The sequence below is a fragment of the Galeopterus variegatus genome, unplaced genomic scaffold, assembly GCF_000696425.1.
Source record: "Galeopterus variegatus unplaced genomic scaffold, G_variegatus-3.0.2 Scaffold588, whole genome shotgun sequence".
Taxonomy (NCBI): domain Eukaryota; kingdom Metazoa; phylum Chordata; class Mammalia; order Dermoptera; family Cynocephalidae; genus Galeopterus; species Galeopterus variegatus.
The window spans coordinates 294,636-321,699 of NW_007726699.1; the positions used below are offsets into that span (position 1 = coordinate 294,636).

The 27,064-nt window shown below is 39.7% G+C and overlaps 1 protein-coding gene and 1 pseudogene across 2 annotated transcripts; one reads left to right on the top strand and one right to left on the bottom strand.

Annotated features, from left to right (window-relative positions):
• TDG (thymine-DNA glycosylase) lies at positions 1-27,064 on the bottom strand. 2 transcript variants are annotated; one of them, XM_008570279.1, is made up of 10 exons: positions 26,862-27,064; positions 12,152-12,294; positions 9,729-9,970; positions 8,656-8,725; positions 7,370-7,505; positions 7,088-7,170; positions 6,914-7,008; positions 3,108-3,279; positions 2,386-2,511; positions 1-1,964 (listed from the first exon to the last, which is right to left on the bottom strand). In XM_008570279.1, exons 1-10 carry the CDS (start codon positions 26,882-26,884, stop codon positions 1,822-1,824), a joined length of 1,233 nt encoding a protein of 410 aa, XP_008568501.1. In that variant the 5' UTR covers positions 26,885-27,064; the 3' UTR covers positions 1-1,821. The 2 variants fall into 2 exon arrangements, with proteins under 2 accessions (XP_008568501.1, XP_008568500.1); XM_008570278.1 differs by having other exon boundaries at positions 1-1,967; positions 26,862-27,033.
• On the top strand, positions 15,075-18,670 carry LOC103588573 (annotated as a pseudogene).

Below are 27,064 nucleotides of genomic sequence, written 5' to 3' on the forward strand. Positions count from 1 at the left end.
TAATCATTCTTAATATTTTTTATTGTAAAAACCATCAGACTTTCAAATGCATTTAAAAATCTTTCAATATTATTCATTGAAAAAGTCTCATCTGTCATGTACAGGGTCTATCAACATTTACTACTCATCTGTCATGTTTAATGAAAAACACCATTATTGTATGCTTGGAAAATCTCAAACCCATTCTTTACTGAGTGTCTGTCATAATTTAAAGGGTGTTTTCCCCACTCAAATAAAAATTCTACTGTAAACATACAATAATTATATACCAAAGCAATACCTAGTTAAATGCTTTACATAGTCCCATGAAAAAATAATTAAATTGCTCCTAATCCCTGATGCAAGGCACTTCAAAGCACCCGCACAAAACATCCATGTAAACAGCAGTACAGTACATCATTTAAATAACATGAATGACTTTTACACAGCTTGACCTAGACTTAAGGAAAATAAAATCCATCATTCCCACAGCTAAAAAGCACGTTTAGATTCAGAACAAGAATTTGTTTCTCTTAATATAAAAAGAACAGGATATAACCTCCTGAGGAAGAAAAAACCTCATAAATATTTCATATTGAAAAAACAGCATGCTCCCTGGGTATGTATGAAATCAGAATATTGAGGGGTGATCAAGAGTGAATGCAAATGGCATTTCTGAATACCTAACTTTAATATCTTCCAGACCTAGAAGTCTGGACTTCTTGTAGCACCATGGAAAACGCATTAGAAAATCACAAAGGTACATACTTCAAACCAACCTTTCTATGAGGTTCACTGAGTCCACAGTAACAAACAGCAACAATCCAGAGAAAGAATATTTAAAATTATTGGCTTATTAGTTTTACCTAGCAAGAAAAATTCTGTATTATTTATTTAAGCACATCTCATTTACATAAAGCACCAGTTTAAATAAGATTATCAAACACCTCCAGCATTTTGTTGCTCAGCCTTTTGAAAGTCCATTTCTTATCACTTTACACGTCACATCCTTAAAGTCAAGGAGGATAAAATCAGAATGGTAATAAATATTGACAGAGAAATTCTGTTCCTTCCCTGTCAAATTTATATTTCTCAAGTAAAACATATATGAGTAACAAAATGTAAAAGGTCTACTGCATTATCTGGAACCTATCATCCCAGCAGAACAGTTTCTGCCTACTAGAGGGTTAACACACAGGGGCAAAGCGGCCAAAGCCAGGGCTCAATGCCCTGTCAGATAAGGCCTGCTTGCTACTGCAAGGCCATACTCTACATGTTTACTACTAAGCACCTCTCACAAACACGCGTCACTGGTAAAGCAAAGAGGTCTGTGTGACTATGATTCAGGGAGCCCATTTAACACCACTAAAAACTAACAATGAGACTCCGTTGAGGGTTAACTTCATATATGAAAATCAACACATTTGCCTCTTTACCAGTGGTAATTCTTATTTGCATGCCTTTCTTAGGCATAAAAGGGATAATGGTATATCTAGGTTTATGCACAGTTAAGAATCAACTATAAACATTCAGACTGTTGTATTTTAAAATTACATATAAAAAGTGACTCCCAAAAGAAAAATTAATTTTTCATAAACGAAATATAGTATATAAAAAGCTGGAATGATGGTTAATTCAGATACAAAAACCCCTACTTATTCCTTCCAAACCACTTGGGGTCATACAGTTGATTCTACCACACACTTATATTATATAATTGTATTATAATTACACCAACAGGGTAAAATACTAATAAAATACTTCAGTTAGCAAACTGAGGTTCTACTTCTTGACAACTGCATTAAAACTGCAGCATTTAAGCAGAGCTGAGAAACACCATTCTTAAGCATGGTTTCCTTCTTCCTGTTCTTGCATTCCACAATGATTATTAAAGGAAGCAATCTGGTCTGTAAATGACGGGGTCATCCACTGCCCATTTGGAATGTCACTGAAAGTTGATTCTCCTCTTAACTCCGCACCATCGGCTGCTAGGAGGGGACAAGAATGCTAGTTTATTCTATTTAGAAGTTTTAAATGATCAAATTAGTAGTTTTTAAGAGTCAGTGAAGGAAAACTATTATTAAAGTTGTTAAGCAAGCTTCTTGAATATAATTATAAGTTTCTGTCTTATTTTCAGATGTACTACTGATAAATCCTCATTTGTTATTAAAGGAGGAAAATGCAACTAAGGATGGCTTAGAGTCTATGACTTAAAAGAAAATGAGCTGTAAACACCTGTGTGGTTAAACATCAAATAACCATCAAATTTCACTATTAGTTACTAAATAAATTTTTAAATTACCATTCCCATTCTTCAATAATTAATTCTCTTTCTAGTAAACTTTTTCCCCTGATCCTGACCCAACTAAGTCTTTGAAAAGGACACACAAATGGAGGAGAACATACTTGGCCCATTAGAAGAGAAGCTGCAAGGTTCACTATTGCACGTATTTTCAAGATAAGCACCACCATATGCTGCTTCATAACCTGGATCATATTTTTCTTCCTTAACAGCCATCTTCTTTGCATCCTCTGTCAGGAAAGTAAAAAAGATTTAAAACTGATTCTGTACAACAATTTTGAAAATAGCTTTATTCAGAAATCATGAATAATTCTTTTTTTCATATTAATATATACTGAGATACACCTTTTGCTATAATCTTTTAAGTTCTTTGTAGCATATACTAAATTAACTCATAAGAATTGGGAAAACCTATTATATTTAATTTTAGGCAGGGTACAATGTTTCTTTTTTTTTTTTTTCTTAAAAGATGACCGGTAAGGGGATCTTAACCCTTGACTTGGTGTTGTCAGCAGCACGCTCACCCAGTGAGCAACCGGCCATCCCTATATGGGATCCGAACCTGTGGCCTTGGTGTTATCAGCACCACACTCTCCCAAGTGAGCCACGGGCCAGCCCCACAATGTTTCTTAGATCCTCAATGTTTGCAGTAATGCCCAGAGTAGATAGAAGACCTTGGCAAAAAGAGATTTTAACAATGACTAATATCCATTATCAGAGCACTATCACTGCAAATATAATTTTCTTCTCTCCTGTTTTTAAAGCCACAATATACTTCCTGTAATGTAACACAAAATGAATAAAAGTTGTGATGACAGTGACATACCTTGGGCAAGCTGTAGGTCAAATGTATATTGCACCTCTTGAACATCTGTGTTTCGTTCGATGCCTTTCAACTGATCTCTTAAGTCCTTCAGCTTAATGTAGTAATGAACTTTGTCCTGGGCTCGAGGAAACTGAGCACATCTTGCACTGGATGATGGCATAACATAGCAGAGCTAGAATCGTAAAATTGTACAGTTTCAGAAATCTTACAATTCTATTGAATCCACTCATACTGACATTAGAAAATTTATCTTTATTTGGGTTAATAACTTGATATTTTACCACATACAAATATATGTAAAATCAATAAAATAGTTGTGTTTAAGTTCAAATCTATAATATTTACTTATTACAAAGTTAATAATTAAAATACAATGAGGCCTACTCTCCCCAGTGTTCATCTATCAACTAACAACTTTTCTTTTTAATAGCAAATATATGGTTTGCAATTCAAAAAGGATGAAAGGGCATATGAGTATATAATGAAGTCTTCCTTCTTAACTCTCTCTCTATCCACCTAGTTCCTTTATCCAAGGTCAATCAATATTGACAGTTCCATAGGTACTCTGTGAATAATAATCAAATGTGTCCAGATAAGAGTTTGCATAACAGAAAATGGACTAGTATACCTTTCATGAATATTCTGTTGTTCATAGAAGAATATCTGCAACTGGGTAATTTATAAAGAAAAGATTATTATTTCTTACAGTTTTAGAAGCTGGAAAAGTCAAGTTCCAAGAGACACATCTGGTGAGGGCTTTCTTGGTGGAAACTCTCTACAGAGTTTCCATGGCAACACAGGTTGTCACATAGTGAGGGCTGAGCAAGACCCATCAACGTGCTCACTTGCTCTCCTTATAAAGTCACCAGTCTGGGCCGGCCCGTGGCTCACTTGGGAGAGTGCAGTGCTGATAACACCAAGGCCAAGGGTTCGGATCCCTATATAGGGATGGCCGGTTAGCTCACTTGGGAGAGCGTGGTGCTGACAACACCAAGTCAAGGGTTAAGAGATCGGCCATATGACCCAGCTATCCCACTGCTGGGAATATATCCAAAGGAATGGAAATCATCAAGTCGAAGGTATACCTGTACCCCAATGTTAATTGCAGCACTCTTTACAATAGCCAAGAGTTGGAATCAGACCAAATGTCCATCATCGGATGAGTGGATACGGAAAATGTGGTATATCTACACAATGGAATATTACTCAGCTATAAAAATGAATGAAATACTGCCATTTGCAACAACATGGATGGACATTGAGAGAATAATATTGAGTGAAACGAGTCAGGCAGAGAAAAAGAAATTCCACATGTTCTCACTCATTGGTGGGAGCTAAAAAATAAACAAATTAATTCACCCAATAACAACTATACTTTTTTGAAGTTGTTACAACAAGCAAACGGAAAGGACATTCTTGGGGGGGGAGGGGAGAGAGGGAGGAGGGAGGGAGGTGTCGGTGATGGGCCATAATAATCATATACATTGTATATTGACAAAATAAAAATTTAACAAAAAAAAATAATAATAAAATAAAAAATAAATTAATTAATTAATTAAAAAAAAAACAAAGCCACCAGTCTTCTCCCTGATAACCTGTTAATCCATGAATGGATTAATCCATTCATGAGGGCACAGTACTCATAATCCAATCACCTTTTAAAGGTCCCACATTTCAAATATCATAGTCAGATTTCGCACCCTCCTAACACGTTACAATGGAGATCAAACTCCAACATGAGCTTAGGGGGACATAAAAACTACAGCAGTATTTGCATTATCTTTTAATTCCATTTTTCCATGAACTTTTTGAAGCACCCTTGTATGTATGTATGTATGTGTGTGTGTGTGTGTGTGTGTGTTTATATGCATATATATATAGTTTTTTTTCCTCCCTCACCCCTTTTTAAAAACATACAAATAGTAACATGCTCTACTCCCTGTCCTTCACATTGCTTTTTTTTCATTCAACAATGTATCTCAGAGGTAATTCTGTATCAATACAGAGTAAAAAGAGCTTCCTTTCTCTATAGCCAGGTGGAACTTTCATAATTTATTTAACCAGAGCCCAACAGTGGACATTTAAGTTGTTTCCAATCTTTTGCCATTATAAGCTGTAGTGAAAAACCTTGCACATATTTAATTTCAAATATGACTACATATATCCGCAGATAAATTCCTAGAAATAAAATAGCTATAGGAAAAGACATTTGCATTTATCATTTTGGTTGATGGTAACAAACTATCCTTCAAAAAGCATAAATAAATAGAGTGAGGCTGATGGATTATGGATATTCGTTGCAATTATTTAATTGGCCTCCATATCATGTATTACAGGAAAAACCACATTATTTATTTATTTTGGTTATGGAGCTTTTAGAAAAAATCCTGATTCATAAAGATAGGTAGGTGCAAATGTTATCAGATTTTGTAATAGCACATTTTCCAATCTCAAGATATTCTTCAATTAAAATGATTCAGAAACTTGAAAAAGCAGATTTTCTTTTTTTTTATTTTATTTTTATTTTTATTTTTTTAAAGATGACCGGTAAGGGGATCTCAACCCTTGGCTTGGTGTTGTCAGCACCACGCTCAGCCAATGAGCAAACCAGCCATCCCTATATAGGATCCGAACTTGTGGCCTTGGTGTTATCAGCACCGCACTCTACCGAGTGAGCCACGGGCTGGCCTAGCAGATTTTCTTTTGTTTGTTTCAAAGCTGAATTACTAACATCAGTAACAGTTAATATTTCACGATAAAGAATAAAATTTTAAAAATAAGTGCATTCACAGCTCATTGAGAGGTCTTCAAAAAAATGAAAAGATTCGTATTATCTTAATTCTATTTTCCCACAAACTTTTTGAAGTGTTTTCGTATAAGAGCTAAAACTACCTAATATGATATGATCCAACTTCAATTATTATTGCACCTCTGAGGCGTGCCTGTGTCTGGCATTTAACAAACAATGATGCCGTACACTACAGGAAGTAGTAAACTGACTACCCAAGTAAATAAAGGTGGGCCTCCATTTAAAGAAATACCAGTGCTACAACCTAACTCACCAACTGCATATTTATAAGAAGGTAAAAACAGAAGAAATTTTTAAAAGAAGTTCAAATGCATGTAGGTGGCAGAAACTTTATTCTGAGGTCTCCACAAAAACACTGGCTTTTCCATCACTTAAAATGTTTTTTAAAGTTGTGAACAAAAAATAAAACTATATTTAAGAAGCAAAATTGGAACCAAATATCTGCAGAAGCCCTGCTGAAATGATAGTTTAAGAACCACTATGTTACTTCATGATGACTTTGGCTATAAGACACTAGTATCAAATGTCAGTTAGGTTGGCTGGATGCTTGTTTTGGATGTATTATTTATACAGCTCTAAAATGAAGTTGGGCTAAGATATATAAATGGGGCAATATGTTTTACTAATCAGGATCATGCCTACATTTACATGTTTGTTTCACAACTGAGTACAAGGGCTAAACCATATGAATTTGACAAGTATATGCCATTAAATTTATTTTGAAAGTAGTATGTGAGCTAGTTCCTCTTAATACTTTAGCTGAATAACACAGCATCATTAAAACATTTAGCTGACAAATGTTGCTCTTTCTAAAAATACTTTAACAGTATCTGAATTAATTTGCAATGATTAGTTCAAGTAGCAATATAGATATTATTCAACAAAATACAGTTAGTGTGGGTTTTTTTTTTTCATGACATTAAGATGGGTAGGAAAATTAGCTAGAAAAAAAATTTCATATTTAGCTTCCTTACAAAATGCAATTTTAAGGACTTACAGTTTCTGTGTCTGGGATCTTATGGGGTTGAAGCCCAAATTCCAAGTTCTTAACCTTTACTCCAAAAACTTCTTTACTAAAAATTTCATAAATACCTGAAATGAAATACAAACTTATTTACATTGCCCATAATGTTGGAAAAGAAAAAAGATAAAATTTAAAAGTAATTCTTACATTTTCCATTAAACACTGCTATTCGTGGCTGATATTTCTGTAATTTCTGTACTAGAATACGTCCTCCTTCACGAAATTCTTTACTAAAATTGAATTAAAAAGTAGTCAGAAAATAAATACAGCAATATTTGTAATTTACTAAATTCAGGCAGCTCCCAATGAAAGAGAGTAAAACATATTTGTTGAGCTCAGCCTGAACTAGATATATACGATGCTCCTGGAGTATATGAGGCACATCATGGTCAAGGTTCCAATCCATAAAAATAAGTGTTATGTAATTACCTGGAAAGATCTTTGCTGCCTGGAGTCGTCCTTTCCACCATATTGGTAAATCCAATACCATACTTCCCTGGTAAAGTGTGGTCATCCATATGACTCAGTTGGACCTCACTTAGCCCTGACATAAACAGACACTTCCCTGTGAAAAAAGAGTTCAGCTGATTTCTGCAGAATGTCAAAGGTTTTAGAATGTAGTTTTTGCTACATTCTATTTTTGAAATTAAAAAAAAAAAAAAAAAAGGACTTAGGATAATTAAAAAATGCTAACATAGGTCAAATACTACATTGAGCAATTACTATACTATGTGTTAGGTACAATGCTAAGCCCTTTTCATAGATTCTCTGACTTAATCATCACAATTGTCTTATACTATTAGTACCTCCTTTTCATAGTGGGTTAAGGTAAATGCCTCTCTGAGAATACATAGCTACTCAGTACATAATAATTGATGATACCATCACCCATCCCCGGAATACCTCACTGATAAACATACACCAAAAGACTAAAAACACTCAAACACCCTGACACAGGAGAAATCTAAAAGTTCAAACTTTCCTACAAAATTTTTTTTAAAATAATGAAGATAGTATGTTATTAGTTCCAAAAATGCATTATCATTTGCCATAAATGCTTTTAATGTTACTTAAATAATCAACTAGTATTTCCTGAGGGCCTACTGCATGCATTATTCTGCTATGCTGTGTTAAGACAATTTATATGTAAGACGACTTTATATATAAATCAACAATCGACAGTAGTTATATTGGTTTTAAATGTCACTCTAATAGTATGAGGGTCTTTACAACTGTTTTCAGCTAGATACAAAGTATCTGTAGAGAATGTCTCCAGTGGCAGCATTTCATAACTATTACAACTTGATTGCCAATGATCAATGCTTTCATCACTCCTAGGAAATAAGATCAACAGAAATCTGGAAAAGTCAGTATACTGTCTGCACTGCCACAAAGATATATTAATGTTACTAATGTCTGTAGATAACAATTTTTTAAAAATCATTTAAAAAAAGAAGTAAAACTTATTGAAAACAATTTGAACAGAGAAACTATTCTTTTTCATGCCTGTCCATTCTCATACAACAAAATGTTAACAGTGGCATATAATTTCAAACCCTTATTTTCATGCACATACACACACACAAAGAGAAAACATGAAACATGAATGTATATGTACACACAGTCCCTCTTTTTAAAAATATAATTGGTTTTAAAAAACCTATTAACAAAGATATCTAATTTGAAAATAAATTAATAAAAAAGTAATCACTTACAAAAATGGTTTCCAGGCCCAGGGTAATGATGCCCTTTGTAAGCAGCCATTAGTCCTGGGTTTATACCGATCTACAAAACAAAATAATATAAATTTTAGTCTCAAAAAGTAGGGCTAAAGCCTATGGCTTCTATAAAGAAGTGGTAGACAAAATTGAATTGATTAAAATACAAATTTAATCTATCATCATAAGCAATACCATTGATCGATTACTACTCTTGATCTTAACAAAGTATTCCACAAGGAGGAAAGAGATTTCCTTTACATTAAAGGTTTTGTTGTGGTTTTTTTTTTTTTTTTTTTTAAAGATGACCGGTAAGGGGATCTTAGCCCTTGACTTGGTGTTGTCAGCACCATGTTCTCCCAAGTGAGCTAACCGGCCAGCTATATAGGGATCTGAACCCTTGGCCTTGGTGTTATCAGCACCACACTCTCCCAAGTGAGCCATGGGCCGGTCCTTGCTGCGGTTTTTACAAACCCGATTCATTCCCTCATGACTCCAGCCCCCATAGCCTCACCCAACCGGACTGCCTTCAGTCTGGAAAGAGGGAGGTCCTAGAGCAATCAATCAGTCTGAGCCCATGTCCAGCCACAAGTCTGGTTCTCACTCCCAACATATACCTTACTCTACATCACCTACACAATTGTTCACATGCTGATGTTTCTTACAGTTACTGACAAAAATAGAAGTTCAAAATCAGTGCTATCATTTATGGAGTACTCACAGGTATCGAGCAATCTAAGTGATTCATGTGGATTATTTCATTTATTTGCAACCCTGTGAGGGAGGTATTAGTATCACACTTCTGTCTCATCGGTCAGGAAACTGGTGTTTAGAAAGATTAAGGCTTGTCCAAGATTATATACCTTGTGACAGGATTTGAACCCAAACAGCCCCAATCTGGAGCCCACCCTCAGAGCACTCCCATATAATACAACCTCATTACGGTGACACCATTTACCACTAAAAGGATTCTTAGAAATGATTTTCAGCAAAATGCTATTTGCAAGGACAACTGTTAAGCTAATCTACCAATGTTATTTATAAAATCAAACAAGGACAAAAATTCTTACAATCACAATGTCCAGATTGAAGGTCAAAATATCAGGGAGAGTCTTGGTCAAAAGTTCAGCTTCTGAAACACCATTAAAACGGTCTACTTTTCTTTTTACTTTAAATGTGTCTGTAATTTTTTCTTGCTTTTCTTTTGATTTTGTGGACTTGCCAGATTTTTTTGGCTCAGCAGGTTTTTTGGGTTCCACTGGTTTTTTTGGTTCTGTTGTTCTGGGTTTTCTTTTCCTTCCCTTTGGAGCCTCTGAAACACAATGATTTCCATAATATAGATGAAGAAAACCTTAACTTAGAAACTTTAGCAGCTTTCCCAGAAGAGTCAGCCTATGAAAAAGTTGCCTTTTGACCTATCTCCCCAAAACTACACTATTATATTGCCCAACATCAATCTCCTCTGCAATATCTTCCCCTTCTTTCACCCTAGAACTAGGTTCATGCAGGCCCTACCCCACACTTTCCCTCCCCTGCAAGCCGTTCTTGGGAAGAAACTCACATGATACTCATAGATTGATTGTCCACACAATCTTATTTGGCATCTTGGCCTCCCTGGGGATACAAAGTTTCTACATACCATTTTATAAGAATTTTAAATATAAATACATAAATAATAAAGTAAACAAATGTAAGAATAAATAGAAAAACAGGAAGGAAGGGAAACATTTTAACTCAATTTCTCCATAATTTCCAGTAGTAGAGAAACCTCAAATGGTTCATGGGCTTGTTTTAGAGATTGTGAGGTATATTCTGATCTACTCACAGTGACAGAGGTGAATTCAGAGGTGCTGAGGGTGAAATCTCTGGGCTGGCAGTATTTATCAAAAGGTAAGACTAGGGATCCGATCCCAGGACCTAAAGCAGAGTTTTTCAACCTCTGCACTACTGATATTTTAGGATGGATAATTTTTTGTTGTGGGAGGCTGTTTTGCACATCATAGAACATTTAACAGCAGCATCCCTAGCCTCTACCTATTAGATGTTAGTAATAGTCTGCCAGTTATGATAATCAAAAATGTCTCCAGACACTGCCAGATGTCCCTGGTGGGGCAAAATCACCAGGGTTGAGAACATCTGACCAAATTACCCAATAGGAAGCCTTGGTTTCTGACCCTTAATTCTTTAACATCTCTCCTAATTTCTCAGGCCCATACCCTGTTCTACTCTTCTTTGATGTCCCCCACCAAGTCTGGCAGAATCAAGGTAGTCCTTCATCACTACTGCCTCATACTGCTTTAGCCACTCCCTATGCCAAGGGATCCACCACCACTGGCTTGTAGCTGGGCAAGTCCTAGTGCTCCCTGTCCAGAAACATGGTAGAGACCAGTACAGGAGGTATCTCCAATGCACTGGAGTTAGGTGTGTTCCTGGAATCTTAAACGAAATTCTGAACACATTTCTCACAGAAATACTGCGACACTGGAGAAAATCATTACCTTCTCTCCACCGCCCACCCCCCCAAAATCTACTCTCCTACTCTTTTAAATCGCTGTCTTTGTGAATGGTGCTTCCTTCAATCAACTACCTACGCCAGAACCCTGGGAGTTACTTCCAGACACCTCTTTCTCCCTCAGCCCCCACATGAAATCCATTAACCATGGCTGGGTAATTCTACTTCCTGAGTATTTCCTAATTCTGTCTTTCTCCACCCCTTCATGTTCTCATCTCTTCCCCAGTTTATTCAAATAGAATCTAATCTACTCCTTGCCTCCAACTTCTGCCTTGCTCTCTATCACCCAGTCTATCCTCTATAATATTTCCAGACTGATTTTTTAAAATGCCAATCTACTTAAATCAGTACTTTGCTTACATTCTCTCAACAACTCCCTATTGCCTTTGGGACAGAATAGACATTCTCTATTCTGGATAAAAAACAAGCCTCAACTACCCCCATCCAGCCTCATCTCTCACCATTTCCTTGCTACATTCCAGACTCCTGTGAACAGAATCACTGCTTTTTTTTACTGTGTCATGCTTCTTCATGTCTGTGCCTTGGCGCATGCTGCTCCCTCAGCCTGGAATCCTACCCACTCTGTTCTTCATGGGATGAAGTCTCCTTACCCTTGGAATTTCAGAGCTCTGGTATTGTTTCCTTGCTCTGAGAAGCTGCCTCTGAACCCTCCGTCCAAGTTAGGTGCCAATCTCACAAACTCAGAGCATTCATCCTGTGTACCTCTTTACCACCTAGTACGCTGAGGTATAATGTGTTCACTTATTAATTTCCTCTATTAGGTTGTAAGATATTTGAAGACAGGATCCATGTTCTTTTATTCCCCAGAATCTATCACAGTGCTTAGCAAATACTAAATACTTAAAAAGTGGATTACATTTTTTAACACTAAAATAGATCTAAAATTCATCATAAAGCCCTTTCTTACATAAGTTGGCTGATCCAATATCTATTTTTCTAAACTATCATGGTGAAAAATACCTTGTACAGGTTCTTGAGCAGGAGCTGGGGCTGGAACTTCTGCTGGCATTTGCTGTTCATTTATAACCGCCATCCTAGGAGCTTCAGCTGTCATTTGATGAAATGGAAAGGTATAAAGAGCTTGAGCTTGCTGAAGGGAATAGCTGAAAGAAAAATTAAGTATAAGATACAATAACAATAAAATTACCCAAATGTAAGTTTAAATGATCAGATGAAAAAAAATATCTTCAGGATCCAAACATTCTGTAACCAGACTGTAATATTTACTTAGAGTAAATAGGGAAGGAGAGAGAGGAGGAAAATCTATTCTTGTACGCACACATTCGCCCAACCTTTACTGAGTGCTTATTTGCCAAACATTAATTCTCATACTGTTTAATGACAAGATGTGTCACCAATAAAACTTACCAGTCCTGTCAAGTCAGTCTGTACTTTCTCTGAAATGGGATCATGGGAATTTTCTAATAGACAGACTTGAAAGGCCTGTCAACCATACAGGGTTCAAATGTTCACAAATACAATTTGTGTCCCTACCTTCAGTAATCATTTTGTCACAAAGAGCCCCTCCAATCTAACTTAAGGTTCTCTTTTGGCTTCCTTGCCTATTTACTTATTTTTTTACTAGATTTGTTATTTTGTTGTTGGTGGTATTTTGGGGGGTTTGTCACTGCTATGGTTTGAACGTGTCCCTTCAAATTCATGTGTTGGAAACCTAATATCCAATGCAATACTACTGAGGGATGGGACCTTTAAGAAGTAATTAGGTCATAAGGGCAGAGCCTCATGGATTAATGCCATTATTGCAGGAGTAGGTTATTGCAGGAGTGGGTTCCTGATAAAAGGATGAGTTAGGCCCTCTCCCTGTGTCTTTTTCTGTCTATCTGTCTGTCTGTCTCTCTCTCACCACCTGATGCCTTCCATTATGTTAGGACACAGCAAGAAGGCCCTCACCTGATGTAGCCCTTCGATCTTGGACTTCCTAGCCTCCAGAACCATGTGCCAAATAAACTTCTACCACTTATAAATTATCCAGCAGCATAAAAAGGCTAAGATAGCCACTAAATAGAAACTAGAAGCAGATATTTTGTAAATAGCTGTTGAATTTATAAAAGAAAAAAACCCTCTAAACTTCTCTTCTGAACACGATCTAAACTCTGTTCAAAGAAAAGCCACGTAGGCCTTCAAAGAAAACAATTTCAAAAAAAAACATTTCTGATGACCTTAAGCCACTAGCTCAAGCTGTTGCCATCAGCACAAAGTTAGGGGAGCGATCACATATTGATGAAACTCAAATTATAGCTAATGCCAAATAATGTCATACAGGAGGAAAAAAAACACTAGGAAATAAAATGGAAAAGTACAGTTTACTATTTGTAGAGAAAGGTCATATTTTCTGTGACAAGACACTCTAACTTATTAGTTTTCTTCCTCCACGACATGAAGAGAAAGAGAGTAGGGAGCCCAGAAAGCAGAGATTAAAAAGGAAAATGAGAACACTTTAAATGGATGAACTCTGTAGTATGTAAATCATTATCTCAATAAAATTGTTAAGGGAAAAAAAAGGCAATAAAGCATTCCCTGGATAAGCTTAAATGGCTCAGGGAGACACAGGGTTATGGACCACTTGTGGGTGGCTAGGCCAGAATGCTGGATGCTCAAAGATAAATAGGGGCACAATCCCAATGGACAAACCACTGGAGAGGCATTTTTGACTTCGAGCTATCTTTAAGGGTAAGTTGGTAAAGAAAAGGTTAAGAATTAGTGAGAAAAATATTATACGATATCTTAAAAGTTTCATTTCTTTAAATATATTGTTCTCAGATTATTAAAAAAAATAAAGATGATACAATGATTTAGTAAACTATAGTACATTAACATGAGAAAATATTATCTATTAAAAATTAAATTTATTGGGCCAAGCCTGTGGCGCACTTGGGAGAGTGCGGTGCTGGGAGTGCTGCTGCGGGTTCGGATCCTATATAGGGATGACTGGTGCGCTCACAGCGCTCACTGGCTGAGCGCGGTGCTGCCGGTCTCAAAAAGGAAAAAAAAAAAATTAAATTTATTGATATTATATAAAAGCAGAAAATTTAATATGTATTTTAAAGTGTAAAAGAATACAAAACAGTACTGCAAACTAAGACTGCACATGGGGAAACTATGTACACAGGGACTAGAAGTTAAAATGTAAAAACAAAGAGAAATGAAGTGTTTAGAAACCTGCCTGGCAGAAAAAATGTCCCCTGTTTTCCACACTTCTTCTCTTTAATACTATTAGCAGCTCTTTTCAATAAATTGTTAGAATATTGGTTGTTACGTGTTTATGATTTAAATATTCTAGTGAGGAGTTGTATATGGCTAGGTTAGATCAAGAGATCTTTAGCAGTTAACCTGTGGAAATTTTGATAAAACGGGCTGCAACTTTTGATTGTGGGTAATGGCATTTTACCTGAAATGCTAATAGCGCCTTTAATTTGAATATATACAAGTAAAGACATGGTCACAATGAATGAGTGGCCAAAAGAATGCAGGAATTCTTAGTCTGTCACATGGTCAGGAAGGCAATCTATCTACCACTCTCCCCCATGTTTCTTGCTACCACTTTCAGAGTTTCTTGGATGTGTCCCACTTTGAACACTTCACAAAATCCAAATTTAAAATACACAAATTCGGTAGATACCATTCACACTAAAAAAGCATTCTCCACTTTAAAAAAAAATTATAAATTATGGCTACCTTAGTATAGTTAGGAATCATTAAGCATCTTCAGAAATTCTGGGACTCAGAAACCGAAAATCAAAATTCTAGAAATCACAGTTGGCTGGATAAAATGTAAAACATAATGAAGAAAAAGAATCTGAACTTTTGTACTTAGAGATATGTATCAATTTTGAAAAAAAACCCCAGCAACGTATCTATAATTATGACGAACCTCCTCATCTTTCTAAAAACATCACTTTACGATAAGTTAGAACAGAAAAAGAAAAATAAAGCTATGGAAAACAGAATGTGTTAGTTCTAAGGTGATATACTATCTTTGAATGTTAAATTTAGCCTGGTCATCTCAACAGCTTTCTAACAGCCAAAACAAAAGAGGATGGATTACAACATTCTTATTATTTGGCAGAAAAAAAGCGTTATATCTACACAAAAACCTCATGAACTTGAATGCTAGGAAATGAAAGAGTTCTGAATAATTTAATTTTTTAAATAATAGCTAAATTTGTAAGCAGCATAAACCTGTTTTAATCTCAGCATGAAAATATTTCTTAAATACATTTGTTGCATTTATATTTGTCACTTCATAATTCAGAATTCTACAATGTTTCTGAACAATAACTCTCTAGGAGAGGGATAGCAACAAAGAGCAATGAGTCAAGTCATTCATCCTCTCCAGCTTCCAGTCCTTCACCATGAAAATGAGTGGTTAGATTCAGTGATTTCTACATACATTGAGAACGTGCAGAAAATAGGACTATATGTGTCTAGACTCAGAACAGACTCCGAAGATATTTTATTTTCTATAATTTCCTAATACCAAACTTATAAGCATAATGATGCTTTCACTTCCCTGTGTTCACTTTTCTCCCATCATTTACGTGTGTCCCCTGTTCTGCACTACCTCTGTTCTGCCCTACCTCTCTCCTTTTCCTGCATTTTATCCCTTCTTCTCTCCCAGCCTCCATTTGCACGCCTGTTCTGCTGAACTACAGTTCTCACAAGATTGGTTTTCATAGCTGTCTGAAATTGATGAACTGTATTTTCTGACAATCTTTCTCAAAACACTCCCCCCCCTACAGAGTTGAGAAGTCTATTTAATTCAGATATGCTGGATTTCAAAAAACTAAATCTTTAAGGGTTTCTCTAAAATTAATGACTCCAACTTCTTTAATCTTCAGTTATTTTATGCTATTGTAAGGATTTAAGTTGCTATTTTCTTTTTAAAAATTTTTTTACTTTTTAAGTTTTATTTTTAATTGACAAATAACTATATATTTATGGGGTGCAATGTGAAGTCTTGATACATGTGATACATGTATCTATTGTGGAATGATCAAATCAGGCTAGTTAGCATACTTATCACCCTAAAATATTTATCATTTCTTTGTTTTTTGTGGGGAAGGAGGTGGCTGGCAGATACAGGGATCTGAACTCTTGACCTCGGTGTTATCAGCACCACACTCTAACGAAGCCAGCCCAAATATTTACCATTTCTTTGTGATGAGAACATTTAAAATCCTCTCTTTTAACTATTTTAAAATATACATTGTTATAGTATCGGGGGAAAAAAGTTGGAAACAAAGAAAACCTGTAGTCACCCAGCTGTGCAACAGAACCCAGAACTTATTCCTTGTAACTGTAACTTTTTACCCATTGACCAGTGTCTCCCCTTTCCCTGTCCAGCCTGCTTCCCTTGCCCTCAGCCTCTAGTAACCACCATTCTATTCTATTTCAATGAGTTCAACTTTTTAAAATTCTGCATTTAATTGAGATCATATGGTTTTTGTCTCTTTGTCCAGCTTATTTCACTTAGCATAATGTCCTCTGGGTTCATCCATGTTGTGACAAATCACAGAATTTTCTGGATTTTTTGTTTGTTTGTTTTGCTTTTTAAAGGCAGTATAGTATTCTACTGTGTATATATATCACATTTTAAAAATCCATTCATCCACTGATAGACACTTAGGTTGTTTCCATATACTGGCTATTGTGAATAATGCTGCAATGAACTTGGGGTGTGGACATCTCTTTGGCATACTGATTTCAATTCCTTTGGGTATATACCTAATAGGGGGATAAATTGCTATTTCCTGAATATGTTTTATTATCTTCACTTAAGCATATATAATCCTGAATACTTTCAAAACAGTAAGTGCTACATAATCTAAATGCTTGCCTAAAGGGGGCTAGTTATATAAACTGTGATGGACTGCATAACTATTACAAGACTGCATTTGATACTGCTAAGTGTGTATTCACCATGTGCACAGTCTACTAGAAACTGTGAATACAAAGATTAAAATAAGCCAGAGACCCCAGTTCATTTAACTGTTCCTCATCACAATATGATTTCAAGTTTCTTCACTATTTGGTTATTTTTTGCTGCTCAGAATCAACAAAATACTCCAGAGCCTCATCAGACTGAAACCGAGCACGGCTATCAACTGCCTCATTCTTGAGACAAACTACAGAACACATTACATTAGCTTTACTGGCACCTGCATTATACTGTTGATTCATACTGGTTTACCATCTATGAAAACTGCCCTTATATTACTTCTCCCTCATCCAACACTTTACCATTGACTTTTCTGTACCTGAGTACAGGATTGTGCCTCCTTTTGTAAAAGATGATTCACCATTCCAGCCAGTCAGGATTTAGGTGGACTCTAATTCAATCTGTCAATTCCACAAACCCCATGCCATCAGCACTTTGAAGTTGTTAAAATGTTAAAAAGAACAAAGTTGGGGCTAGAACGTCATGGCATCAGTATAGACCACTCTTTAGTCTACCCTTCATTCTTTCAGTAGGAAACCAGTTTTTTATTTCACCTAACTGAACTGCCATCAGTCCAGCTTCATTTGGCACACAAAGAAAAGTGGTATGGCAGTTGTCAGCAAGGGAGGCAGTCAGAAGCCAGACCACTTGTATTCAGTTTTGGGCTCTGCCATTTACTAGCTCTGTGGGCAAGTTCCTTAACCTCTTTATCCTCCAGCTTCCATATCTGTAAAATGGGAATTACAGCACCTAATTCATTGGTTATGAGGATTACATTAATCGGCATATGTAAAACACTTGGCAGCATGCCTACCCAGAGGTCCCGCAGATCTCTTACTTCAACAGTGTTTGGACGGAACACACCCAGGGACTCCCTCTTTTCCAGCTTCCAACCACCCTCCAATGTCTTCTTGATTCATGACCTCTGGGAACATCTTCTCGGTCACCTTCTGCTTCAATGACCAATGAATACCATTTTTTTTGCGGTTAGGTCCATACTGACAACCAACCGTTAGCTCCCAGATTCATCAGAATTATTCCACCAAGGTGGAGACCACTGTTGAGTGCCTAGTCAATCTGCATCTGTAGGCCTCCTACCTGTACTCCTCCCTCAGCTTCTATTTCAACCACGACAATGTGGCTCTATGGGGTGTGGGCCACTTCTTCTGCAAGTTGGTGCCCAGCACCTCCTGAAGATGCAGAACCAGTGTGGCGGCTGTGCCTTCTTCCAGGATGTGCAGAAATGGTCTCAAGATGAGTGGGGTGAAACCCTGGATGACCCAGAATCTGCCATGGCCCTGAAGAGCAACTTGAACTAGGCCCTTCTGGATCTTCACACTCTCGGTTCTGCCCACACAGATCCCCACCTCTGTGATCTCTAGGAGAGTCACTTCCTAGATGAGGAAGTGATACTCATCAAGACGATGGGCGACCACCTGACTAATTTCCTCAGGCTGGCCTGCACCAAGGACAGGCTGGGTGAATATCTCTTCAAAAGGCTCACCCTCAAGCATGACTAGGAGCTGCCAGAGCCCAGCAGCCTTTAAGGGGTCTTTCTGCACCTTCTGGTATAAGGACTTCTGCCTGAGTCTCATGCTCTAGGCACTAGGCAGCTTTTAACCACCCTGGAGCCCTCTCCCAAGCCTTGGACCAAATGGAAACAAACTTTTTGCAGGAAAAAACCCCCCAAATGGGGCCGGCCCGGTGGCGCACTGCTATAGTGCGCCGCTTGGGAAGCGTGGCGGTGCTCCCGCTGAGGGTTCGGATCCCACATACAGACCGGCCACTCACTGGCTGAGTGAGGTGCGGGAGCAACACCGAGGGTTGCGATCCTGTTGCCGGTCCCAGTCTGGTACGGGCGCGACACTGAGGGTTGCGATCCGTTGCCGGTCACGAAAAAAGACAAAAAGGAAAAAAAAAAAAAAAAAACCCCAAAACCTAAAAAACAAAATTTAGTAAATCTACAATAATAATAATAATAATAATAATAATAATAATAATAATAATAATAATAAAAAGACAATTTTAGGTACCTCCTGTCAACATCCCCCTGATGCTAACTAATACTGTATATGTCTTGCTTTTTTCTGAACTTATACTGTAGCCTAGTAGTCACGAGTTCCTTTTAAAAATGCTCAGTAACCAATGCTAAGTAAAAATTTTGTTTAGAATCAATGTCTATAGAGGACAGATTCTACCTTTGGAAAGAACAGAGACCCATGTGATTATTTCCCGACTTCAGGCCCTGCACTGTTCTCTACAAGTCCTTAAAGACCGCTGTAATCTGGCCTCTCTTTTGAAATACAACTCATCCAGGCCAGGACATATGATTTCTGTTAGAGCAGCTAAAAGTTCTCTTAAACGTGCTCATTGATCTTGAGCTTTAAATCTCTTTCAGACATTTGTTCTGCCATTTCTAGTCTGATAATCACCTTCCTTAACAGAGGAGATGAAAAATCAAAATCAGAACTAAGTACTTACATTTTCTGTGTACTGACACTGTGCCACTGGACTGGGCAGAAAACTTCAAACTTTTTTCCCTTCTCATTGTTCAGATCTCATTAAAACAGTCCTTCCTGGGCTCTTTAACATTTCTAGAAAGCCTGATCTCATTTGAAGGTTAACCTTTCCTGTCTGTATTTCTGTATTCGTAGTGGTCCATGTCACTCTCTTCCAGTCATTTTTCATTTGGCATCCTACTTTCCATCTTTGGTAAATGTTTTTTTCATGCTTGAGCTCAGTGGAAACATACTAGTTTTCACTTTTTTCCCCTCTCTGGTTTAGACTGTAAGGGGTTTTTAAAACTCTTGAACTATTTTCCCTTTTTAAAAGAGTCTATATCCATGGAATTTTTTTGAACGTTTTGAAATTAATCTTCTAAAAATAAAAAGTAAATTTACTATACCCATAATTCCATTCCTTGATTAGCACAAAGTCAAGTATAACAGAGAATTCACTTTCTCAGGATTACCTGGATCTGAGTCATTTCAGAACCCCCAAGAATAAACTCTTTAGAGTATTACACAGAATTTTCCATATGTCTTGAAGGTGAAAGCTTTGCAAACAAAAAATTCAAAAAATGGAATATACACCTATAAATGAAGGTATGACAATGTAAGTCACAGCCTGGAGCTAAACAGTGTACCAGAATCCAATTATTTTGCTGTAAGACTCTGAATAAGGTCTTATAATGTGTAGTTCATTTGATGATAGGCTTTGCCCAGGTTTTAATTCTGCACTGAAGTAAGATCACAAGGGTAGCAGAGATTTCCACAAGTTCTAGTGAATCCCTTACTTTTACAGTTCTTTTAGGAAAGAAGTGTACAGTACTTTATTCTAGGATTTGATCCACAAAGTCAGGATAAAGCACACACTTTACATATATCTCTTTTCCTAAAAGCTAAGACTATTTTGGTTAAGTACACCCTTTCCACATTAATGCCTGTTGGGAAAATGGAACAATTTGGTCAGGCTCCCCTCACTTCAGAGCCAGTTCAGGGTGGTTCCGTAAACATTTTATGTGTGTGGGTGGAGTAAGTGCGCCTGTAAGGTGGCACCACTTTGGCTGGTGTTTTACTGCCTCGGGCGCCCACCCTGTGCAGCCATGTTTTTCCAGACCTGCGGCTTCCAAGGACTGTGTGGCTGGTTGCCTAGCTTATAGACCTGTGTGAAGGTGTCTGGTGACCCAGCCTGGCAAGTGAAGGGTTTGTGACCCAGTCTGTGGATGGGCTTGAGGGGTCTGGGAGCTCCAGACCCAGCCTGAGCTCGACAATTGGTCCAGTCAGTGCAGGATTACCGGCAGGTAAAAGAGCCACGACAACTAGCATGGTCACCTAGTTTTAGAATTGGCATCACGAACAGGGTTAAGAACTAGACAACTGGCGCTGTGAGCAAAATTCGAGACATTAGCCTCGCAGTAGCCCTTGTTGTAGCCAGACAAATTGGTGTAGTCGGCAGGATTTTGCCAGACAAATTGGCATAGTTGAGCAGGATTACGCCACATTTTGCGTAGCCTGCGACAGGACTCTGAGCAGATACAGGAGCTGAAAGCCCTTGGAAGGACGAAATGTAGCTATTTGTGAATATGCTGTGCCCTATGGCCACCTTTCTATTGACCGGGACCTGTGCTGCACACTGTACTGTAAGGCAGCATAGACCAGGTACTATGGCAGAAAATCCCTTGGGAGGGGGAAGAAATGTGGCTGTCTTTGAGTGTGTGGTGCCCAGTGGCCACTTTTCTGCTGACCGGAGCCTGGCTTTTGCTCACTCTGCTGCAAACTGATTGAAAGCTGAAGCAGAAAGCAGAGTTGTTGGGAGATGATGTGCAGCTACTGGCAGATTCGAGGCAGAAAGCAGAGTCATTGGAAGCATGGATAAATGTCCTGGAGGACAACATGCGGCAACTGGCCACTTCTGCCCCTCACACCAGGGAAGACAACCAACCCAATGGTGAATTGGGGGAAACCAAGCATCTCCAGGCACAACCTGTTGTGCATGAGAAATTGAGGCACAAGCAGCTTATGGGACTGGACGGACAACTGGTGGGTGATCCACAGGTGACCCAGTTCACTACCTATGTCCTATATACCCAGGTTGAACTGGTTGGCTTGTGGAGACAGTTCAGGCAGAAACATGGAGAGACCCTGGCTGCTTGGCTGTTGCTGTTATGAGACCTACAGGTGGATAGTGAAATGTGCTCTGGTGAGGAGGTGGAGAAATTGGCTTCCATCACCTTGCACCCATCCCTGAGGCAACGGCTGCAAAATAGCCACAGATATGCACCCGGACGAGGTAATCACTCCTTGATGGACTGGGTGAATGCAGCTGCCTGAACCATGTGGGCAAATGCTGGAGAACTGCCCAAGGCTGTTAGTAAATGGCAAATGTATGCTGAGCTGGTCCAAATCATTTGAGAGCTGGGGATGTGGCAGTCCATGTTTAATGTGAACACTCGTGGCCAGGACGATGAGAACTTTACAGGCAGCATGAGAGACACTGTGAAATGCCCCATCAATGTGAAATGCCCCATCAATGTCCTTTGGGTTGCTGATGGCCATACTGGCCCCATACATTGGTCATCCTATACATGAGATAACGACCATGATAGCTGGCTTGGGTGAAGTAGAGGATAGAAGACAAGCAAAAGGGGTCCAAAAGGTGGCTAAGACCAAACCCTCAAGAAGTACTCGGTATTTTATCCCAGAGGGACCAAGCAAGACTAGCCATAAGCAGATGTGGCTTGACTTGCTTGCAGCAGGGGCTGATAAAAAGAAAATTAACCGGCAGCCAAATGCAGTTCTGTTTGTCTTGTGGCAGCAATTCCGCCCTGAACAGTGTTTCACCAAACATTGGGAAACAGATAGCAAGGTATGCTCAGTGGTTTAAAGGACTTTTTGGTTGCCCCTGAGGAGGCGGATGAACTGTTCCATTCTGATTAGGGAGCAGGCCAAGGTACTCGTCTTTTGGGGGCAGGCAAGGACCAGAGGCCTCATGCTAAATTGGCAATATATTGGTCGAGGACGAATGTGCAGTGTGTTTTGGCATTGGTGAATACAGGTGCAGAATGTAGCCTGATATATGGCAATGCAGATAAGTTTCCAGGGACCACAGTTCGTTGAGATGGCTATGGAAAACATAGTACTGAGGTCAAAGCTGTGTCACTGCCATTGGGCATAGGAAGATTACCTCCTCGTGTATATACTGTATATACATCTCCTGTAGCTGAATACATCTTGGGAACGGATGTACTTTATGGTTTGCACCTGCAAACAACAGTTGGAGAGTTTTGGCTGCAAATACAGATAGTAAAGCCTGTGTTACAAGGATATGCTAAATATGACCCACAGATGTTACCCAAGCCAAGACGTGTAGTTAATGAAAAGCAGTATCACCTACCGAGAGGACATGGAGAGATAAGTGCTACTATATTGGAATTAGAGAAAGTTGATATTATTCGTCTGGCTCAAAGCCCATTTAATGCTCCGGTATGGCCAGTGAAAAAGCCTGATGGTACCTGTAGATTATTGAGAAATGAACAAAGTAGTGCCTCCTTTGCATGCAGCTGTGCCTTCAGTTCACGACTTGGTGGGTCAGCTAGAACCATCTTTATCATTATGTATTGGACCTTGCAAATGCTTTTTTCTCCATTCCAATCTCAGCTGATAGCCAAGATCAGTTCACCTTCATGTGGGAAGGAAGACAGTGGACCTTTCAAGTATTGCCCTAAGGTTATCTGCACAGCCCAACCATCTGTCATGGTTTGGTGGCTGGGGACCTACCCAAGTGGACTAGGCCCAGCACGGTTACAATGTTTCACTACACTGATGATGTGTTACTAACCCTTGATTCTCTTGCAGATTTAACCCAGGCAGCTCCAACCCTGCTAAGTCATTTGGAACAATGTGGGTGGGCCGTGAACACAGCCAAAGTGCAAGGACCTGGGCTGTCAGTCAAATTCCTGGGAGTGGTCTGTTTGGGTAAGATGAGGTTCATCCCAGAAGCTATTACAGATAAGATAACAGGCATACCCTCGACCCACAACAGTGGCTCAGCTACAGACATATTTGGGACTTTTGGGGTATTGGAGAGCTTTTGTACCCCAAATGGCCCAAATGGCATGCTCACTATATGCACTGACAAAGAAAGGAGCCCTCTGGGATTGGACTGAGGAAGTAGAATAAGCTTATCGGGCTATGAAAAAGGCAATGTAGCAAGTACAAGCTTTACAAGTGACAGACCCCACTAAGCCGTTTGAGTTAGACATACATATAACCCAGGAGGGGTTAGGATGGGATTTGAGGCAGAGACAAGACTGATTCTGCACACCTGTAGGATTCTGGTCTCAGCTCAGGAAGGGTGCTGAAGTGCACAACACCCTAATAGAAAAGCAGTTAGCAGTTGTGTATTCTGCCTTGATAGCCACTGAAGCTATCACAGGAACTGCCAAAGTCCTAGTAAGGATGACATACCCTATAATAGGTTGGCTGCACACGTGGGCAACCAACTCTCAAAGAAGTGTAGCTCAGACTCCCCCTTTGTCTAAATGGGGAGCATATATAGAACAAAGGAGCACTGTGTCAATGAGTCCTCTGTCCAAAGAGCTGCAAACTGTGCTAGGCCTAGCAGAGGTTGTGGAGGAAACTTTGACACAACCATTACCCATGGAGGTGGAGGCTACAGTTTTCCATTCAGTGGAAGTTACATGTGCCATATTATCCCCAGGCAGCGGGAATGATTGGTACGAAGGCCTTTTAAAAAAGGGACTAAGGCTTATCTACCCAACCCCCATCCCTGAAGGGGAGGGCACGGCGATTATGGCCAACAGTCAGAATTCTAAATGAGAGACTCTGCAAGGGCGAACTCCCTAGTGGAAGCTCTGTTGCACACAGCTGCAGCACCTATACAGCTGCAAATTACCACTAAAGATAAGCTTTTGAAGCCAGGATATGGCAAGAATAGAAATATTCTCTTACTGGCCCCAACCTGTTTGCAACAGGGACAGACAGTACAATGGGAATGGCCTTGGAGAATAAAAGACCCCATATATGCTGGGTAGGTTTAATAGGACCTTAGGGAAAAGGATTAGAGGAAGGCTTGCAAGTTTCACCTTGGGTGACAAGTATGTGGCCTCCTTGAGTAAAGGTGACATGGCCTGGAACAGATGAGTGCTCTATTCCAAAGGGCACATTTGTATTATCATTATGGCCAATTATGAGTCCCCCTATACTGTTACATGTAGACCCTACAGATCCAACAGTGTTAGCAGATAAAGTATGGTATCATAAGCCAGGTAAGATACCTACTCCTGCAATTTCTCAGGATGGCAAACTGGCATGTATCTTACCAGAGGGGCGAGAACTTCCCCTATTGGTACCAATAACTCTCCTGTCTTTTCGCCTGTAGTGTTCTGGTTTGCAGGCACTACACCAGAGTCGTGTGATCAACATATCGGCCTGCTGAATATGCACTGAACTGCCCATCGGTATGACTACACGATTTGCATGGAGGATCACACCAATGGTTACTACTAACTGGACATATGCAGCTGACAGTTAAAAGGACAGACCTGCAAGCCTTAAGGCATACTGAACAGACAATAGGTTATGTAAATATAAGGGTCATTTACCCTTGCTAAGGGAACACTGCGGAAATAAGATTCTGAACACGTAGATCATACGGCAAGGGACCCTGAAGGTGTGGATTGTTGGGAAAATGGAACAATTTGGTCAGGCTCCCCTCGCCTCAGAGCCAGTTCAGGGTGGTTCCGTAAACATTGTATGTGTGTAGGTGGAGTAAGTATGCCTGCAAGGTGGTGCCACTTTGGCTGGTGTTTTACTGCCTCGGGTGCCCACCCTGCATGGCAATGTTTTTCCAGACCTGCGGCTTCCAAGGACTATGTGGCCGGTTGCCTAGCTTACACACCTGCGTGAAGGGGTCTGGTGACCCAGCCTGGCGTGTGAAGGGTTTGTGACCCAGTCTGTGAATGGGCTTGTGAATTGAGTCCGAGCTCAACAATCGACCCAGTCGGTGCAGGATTACCAGCAGGTAAAAGAGCCGTGACAACTAGCATGGTCACCTAACTTTACAATTGGCGTCATGAACAGGGTTAAGAGCTAGACAACTGGTGCTGTGAGTAGGATTTGAGACATTAGCCTCGCAGTAGCCCTTGTCCTATCCAGACAACACCAATTTGCAGCATGTCAGAACCAAATTCGAGATATCCTTTTTTAACAGACATAAGCAGACTCATAGAAGTGTCGTGTCTTGCTTAAGTTCAGCACCCATTGGCCACTCAGAGTCAGGATAACTCTTTGTTATATCTAATAGTATTTTATCTCAATGTAAACCATCACTCTTTTTCTATTTAAGGATTCTGTAATCACATCTACTTTTCTCATTTAGCTTTCTGCCAGGAGTTCAAATCTCTAAATCTGTTTTTGCAAAACCTTCTCTTAACTTACCTAACACTCCCAAAGGACACTGACCTTAAGATCGTCCCCCAAACCACTGGAAAACTCAAAGACAATTTTTCTTTTTTTTTTTGACCGGTAAGGGGATCAAAACCCTCGGCGCGGTGTGGTCCGCACCACGCTCAACCAGTGAGCGCACCAGCCATCCCTATATAGGATCTGAACCCACCGGCGATACCAGCGCCACTCTCTCCTGAGTGAGCCACGGGGCCGGCCCTCAAAGACAATTTTTAGATTGACTTTTCAAAGAGTGTTATACATATTCCCATAGCGATATTATCTATCGTGTGACCCCTAACGTTGCTTTCGGTAAACTTTTGGAGAAGAAGCCACAGTAAATCTACTAACTTTAAAGTGAAAACTGGAGCTGGATACGTGTGACACTCGATCTCTACAGCTCTTTGCATGGTAATGGAGGGTGAAGGGAAATGTGGCCAAGAACGACATCTGGAAAGAGATATTAACCAGAGACTGCTGACTGCTTGCAAATATATTCTAAAGCCAGTAGGTTATCAGGAGAACTAAAGAGGGGTCCAGCCACACTCGGCGGCCCTCGGCGCTGCCCCGGCCGCCCGCGCGGTGAGGAGGGGGGGAGGGGTCCAAGCAGCCCCGCGGTGCGCACGCGCGGCCCCGGCCTTTGTGCTCCGGCCGCGGTATTTAAAGACCCCTGCGTGTGCGCACTCGCCCCCGCCGGCCCACCGCGAGGGGCGTGAGGGAGGGGCGGCGGCCCGCCCCGGCCTACCTGCCCGCGTTCTCCGCTTCCATTCCCCGAGGCCGCTTCTGCGGGCGGCTTCTCCTGCCAGGCAGACTGGCGACTGGTCTCTGTAGTACAGCAGCGTATGGACGGCGACACTACGGGACCAGAGTCTTGGACCCGATTGTTGGCAGGACCCGGACAGCAGCTGGCCCCAGGCTCCTCCCCCAAGCCTCTAACTCCCTCCCCAC

Bases quoted from the DNA above. Each gene is read 5' to 3' on its own strand.
- TDG (XM_008570278.1), bottom strand. From the start codon at position 26,884: ATGGAAGCGGAGAACGCGGGCAG. The intron at 7,009-7,087 runs GTAAGAATTACT...ATTTCATTTCAG, and splicing joins AGCAGTGTTTAATGGAAAAT to GTATTTATGAAATTTTTAGT. The intron at 2,512-3,107 runs GTATGTCACTGT...CTTTCCTGACAG, and splicing joins TGACCTACAGCTTGCCCAAG to AGGATGCAAAGAAGATGGCT.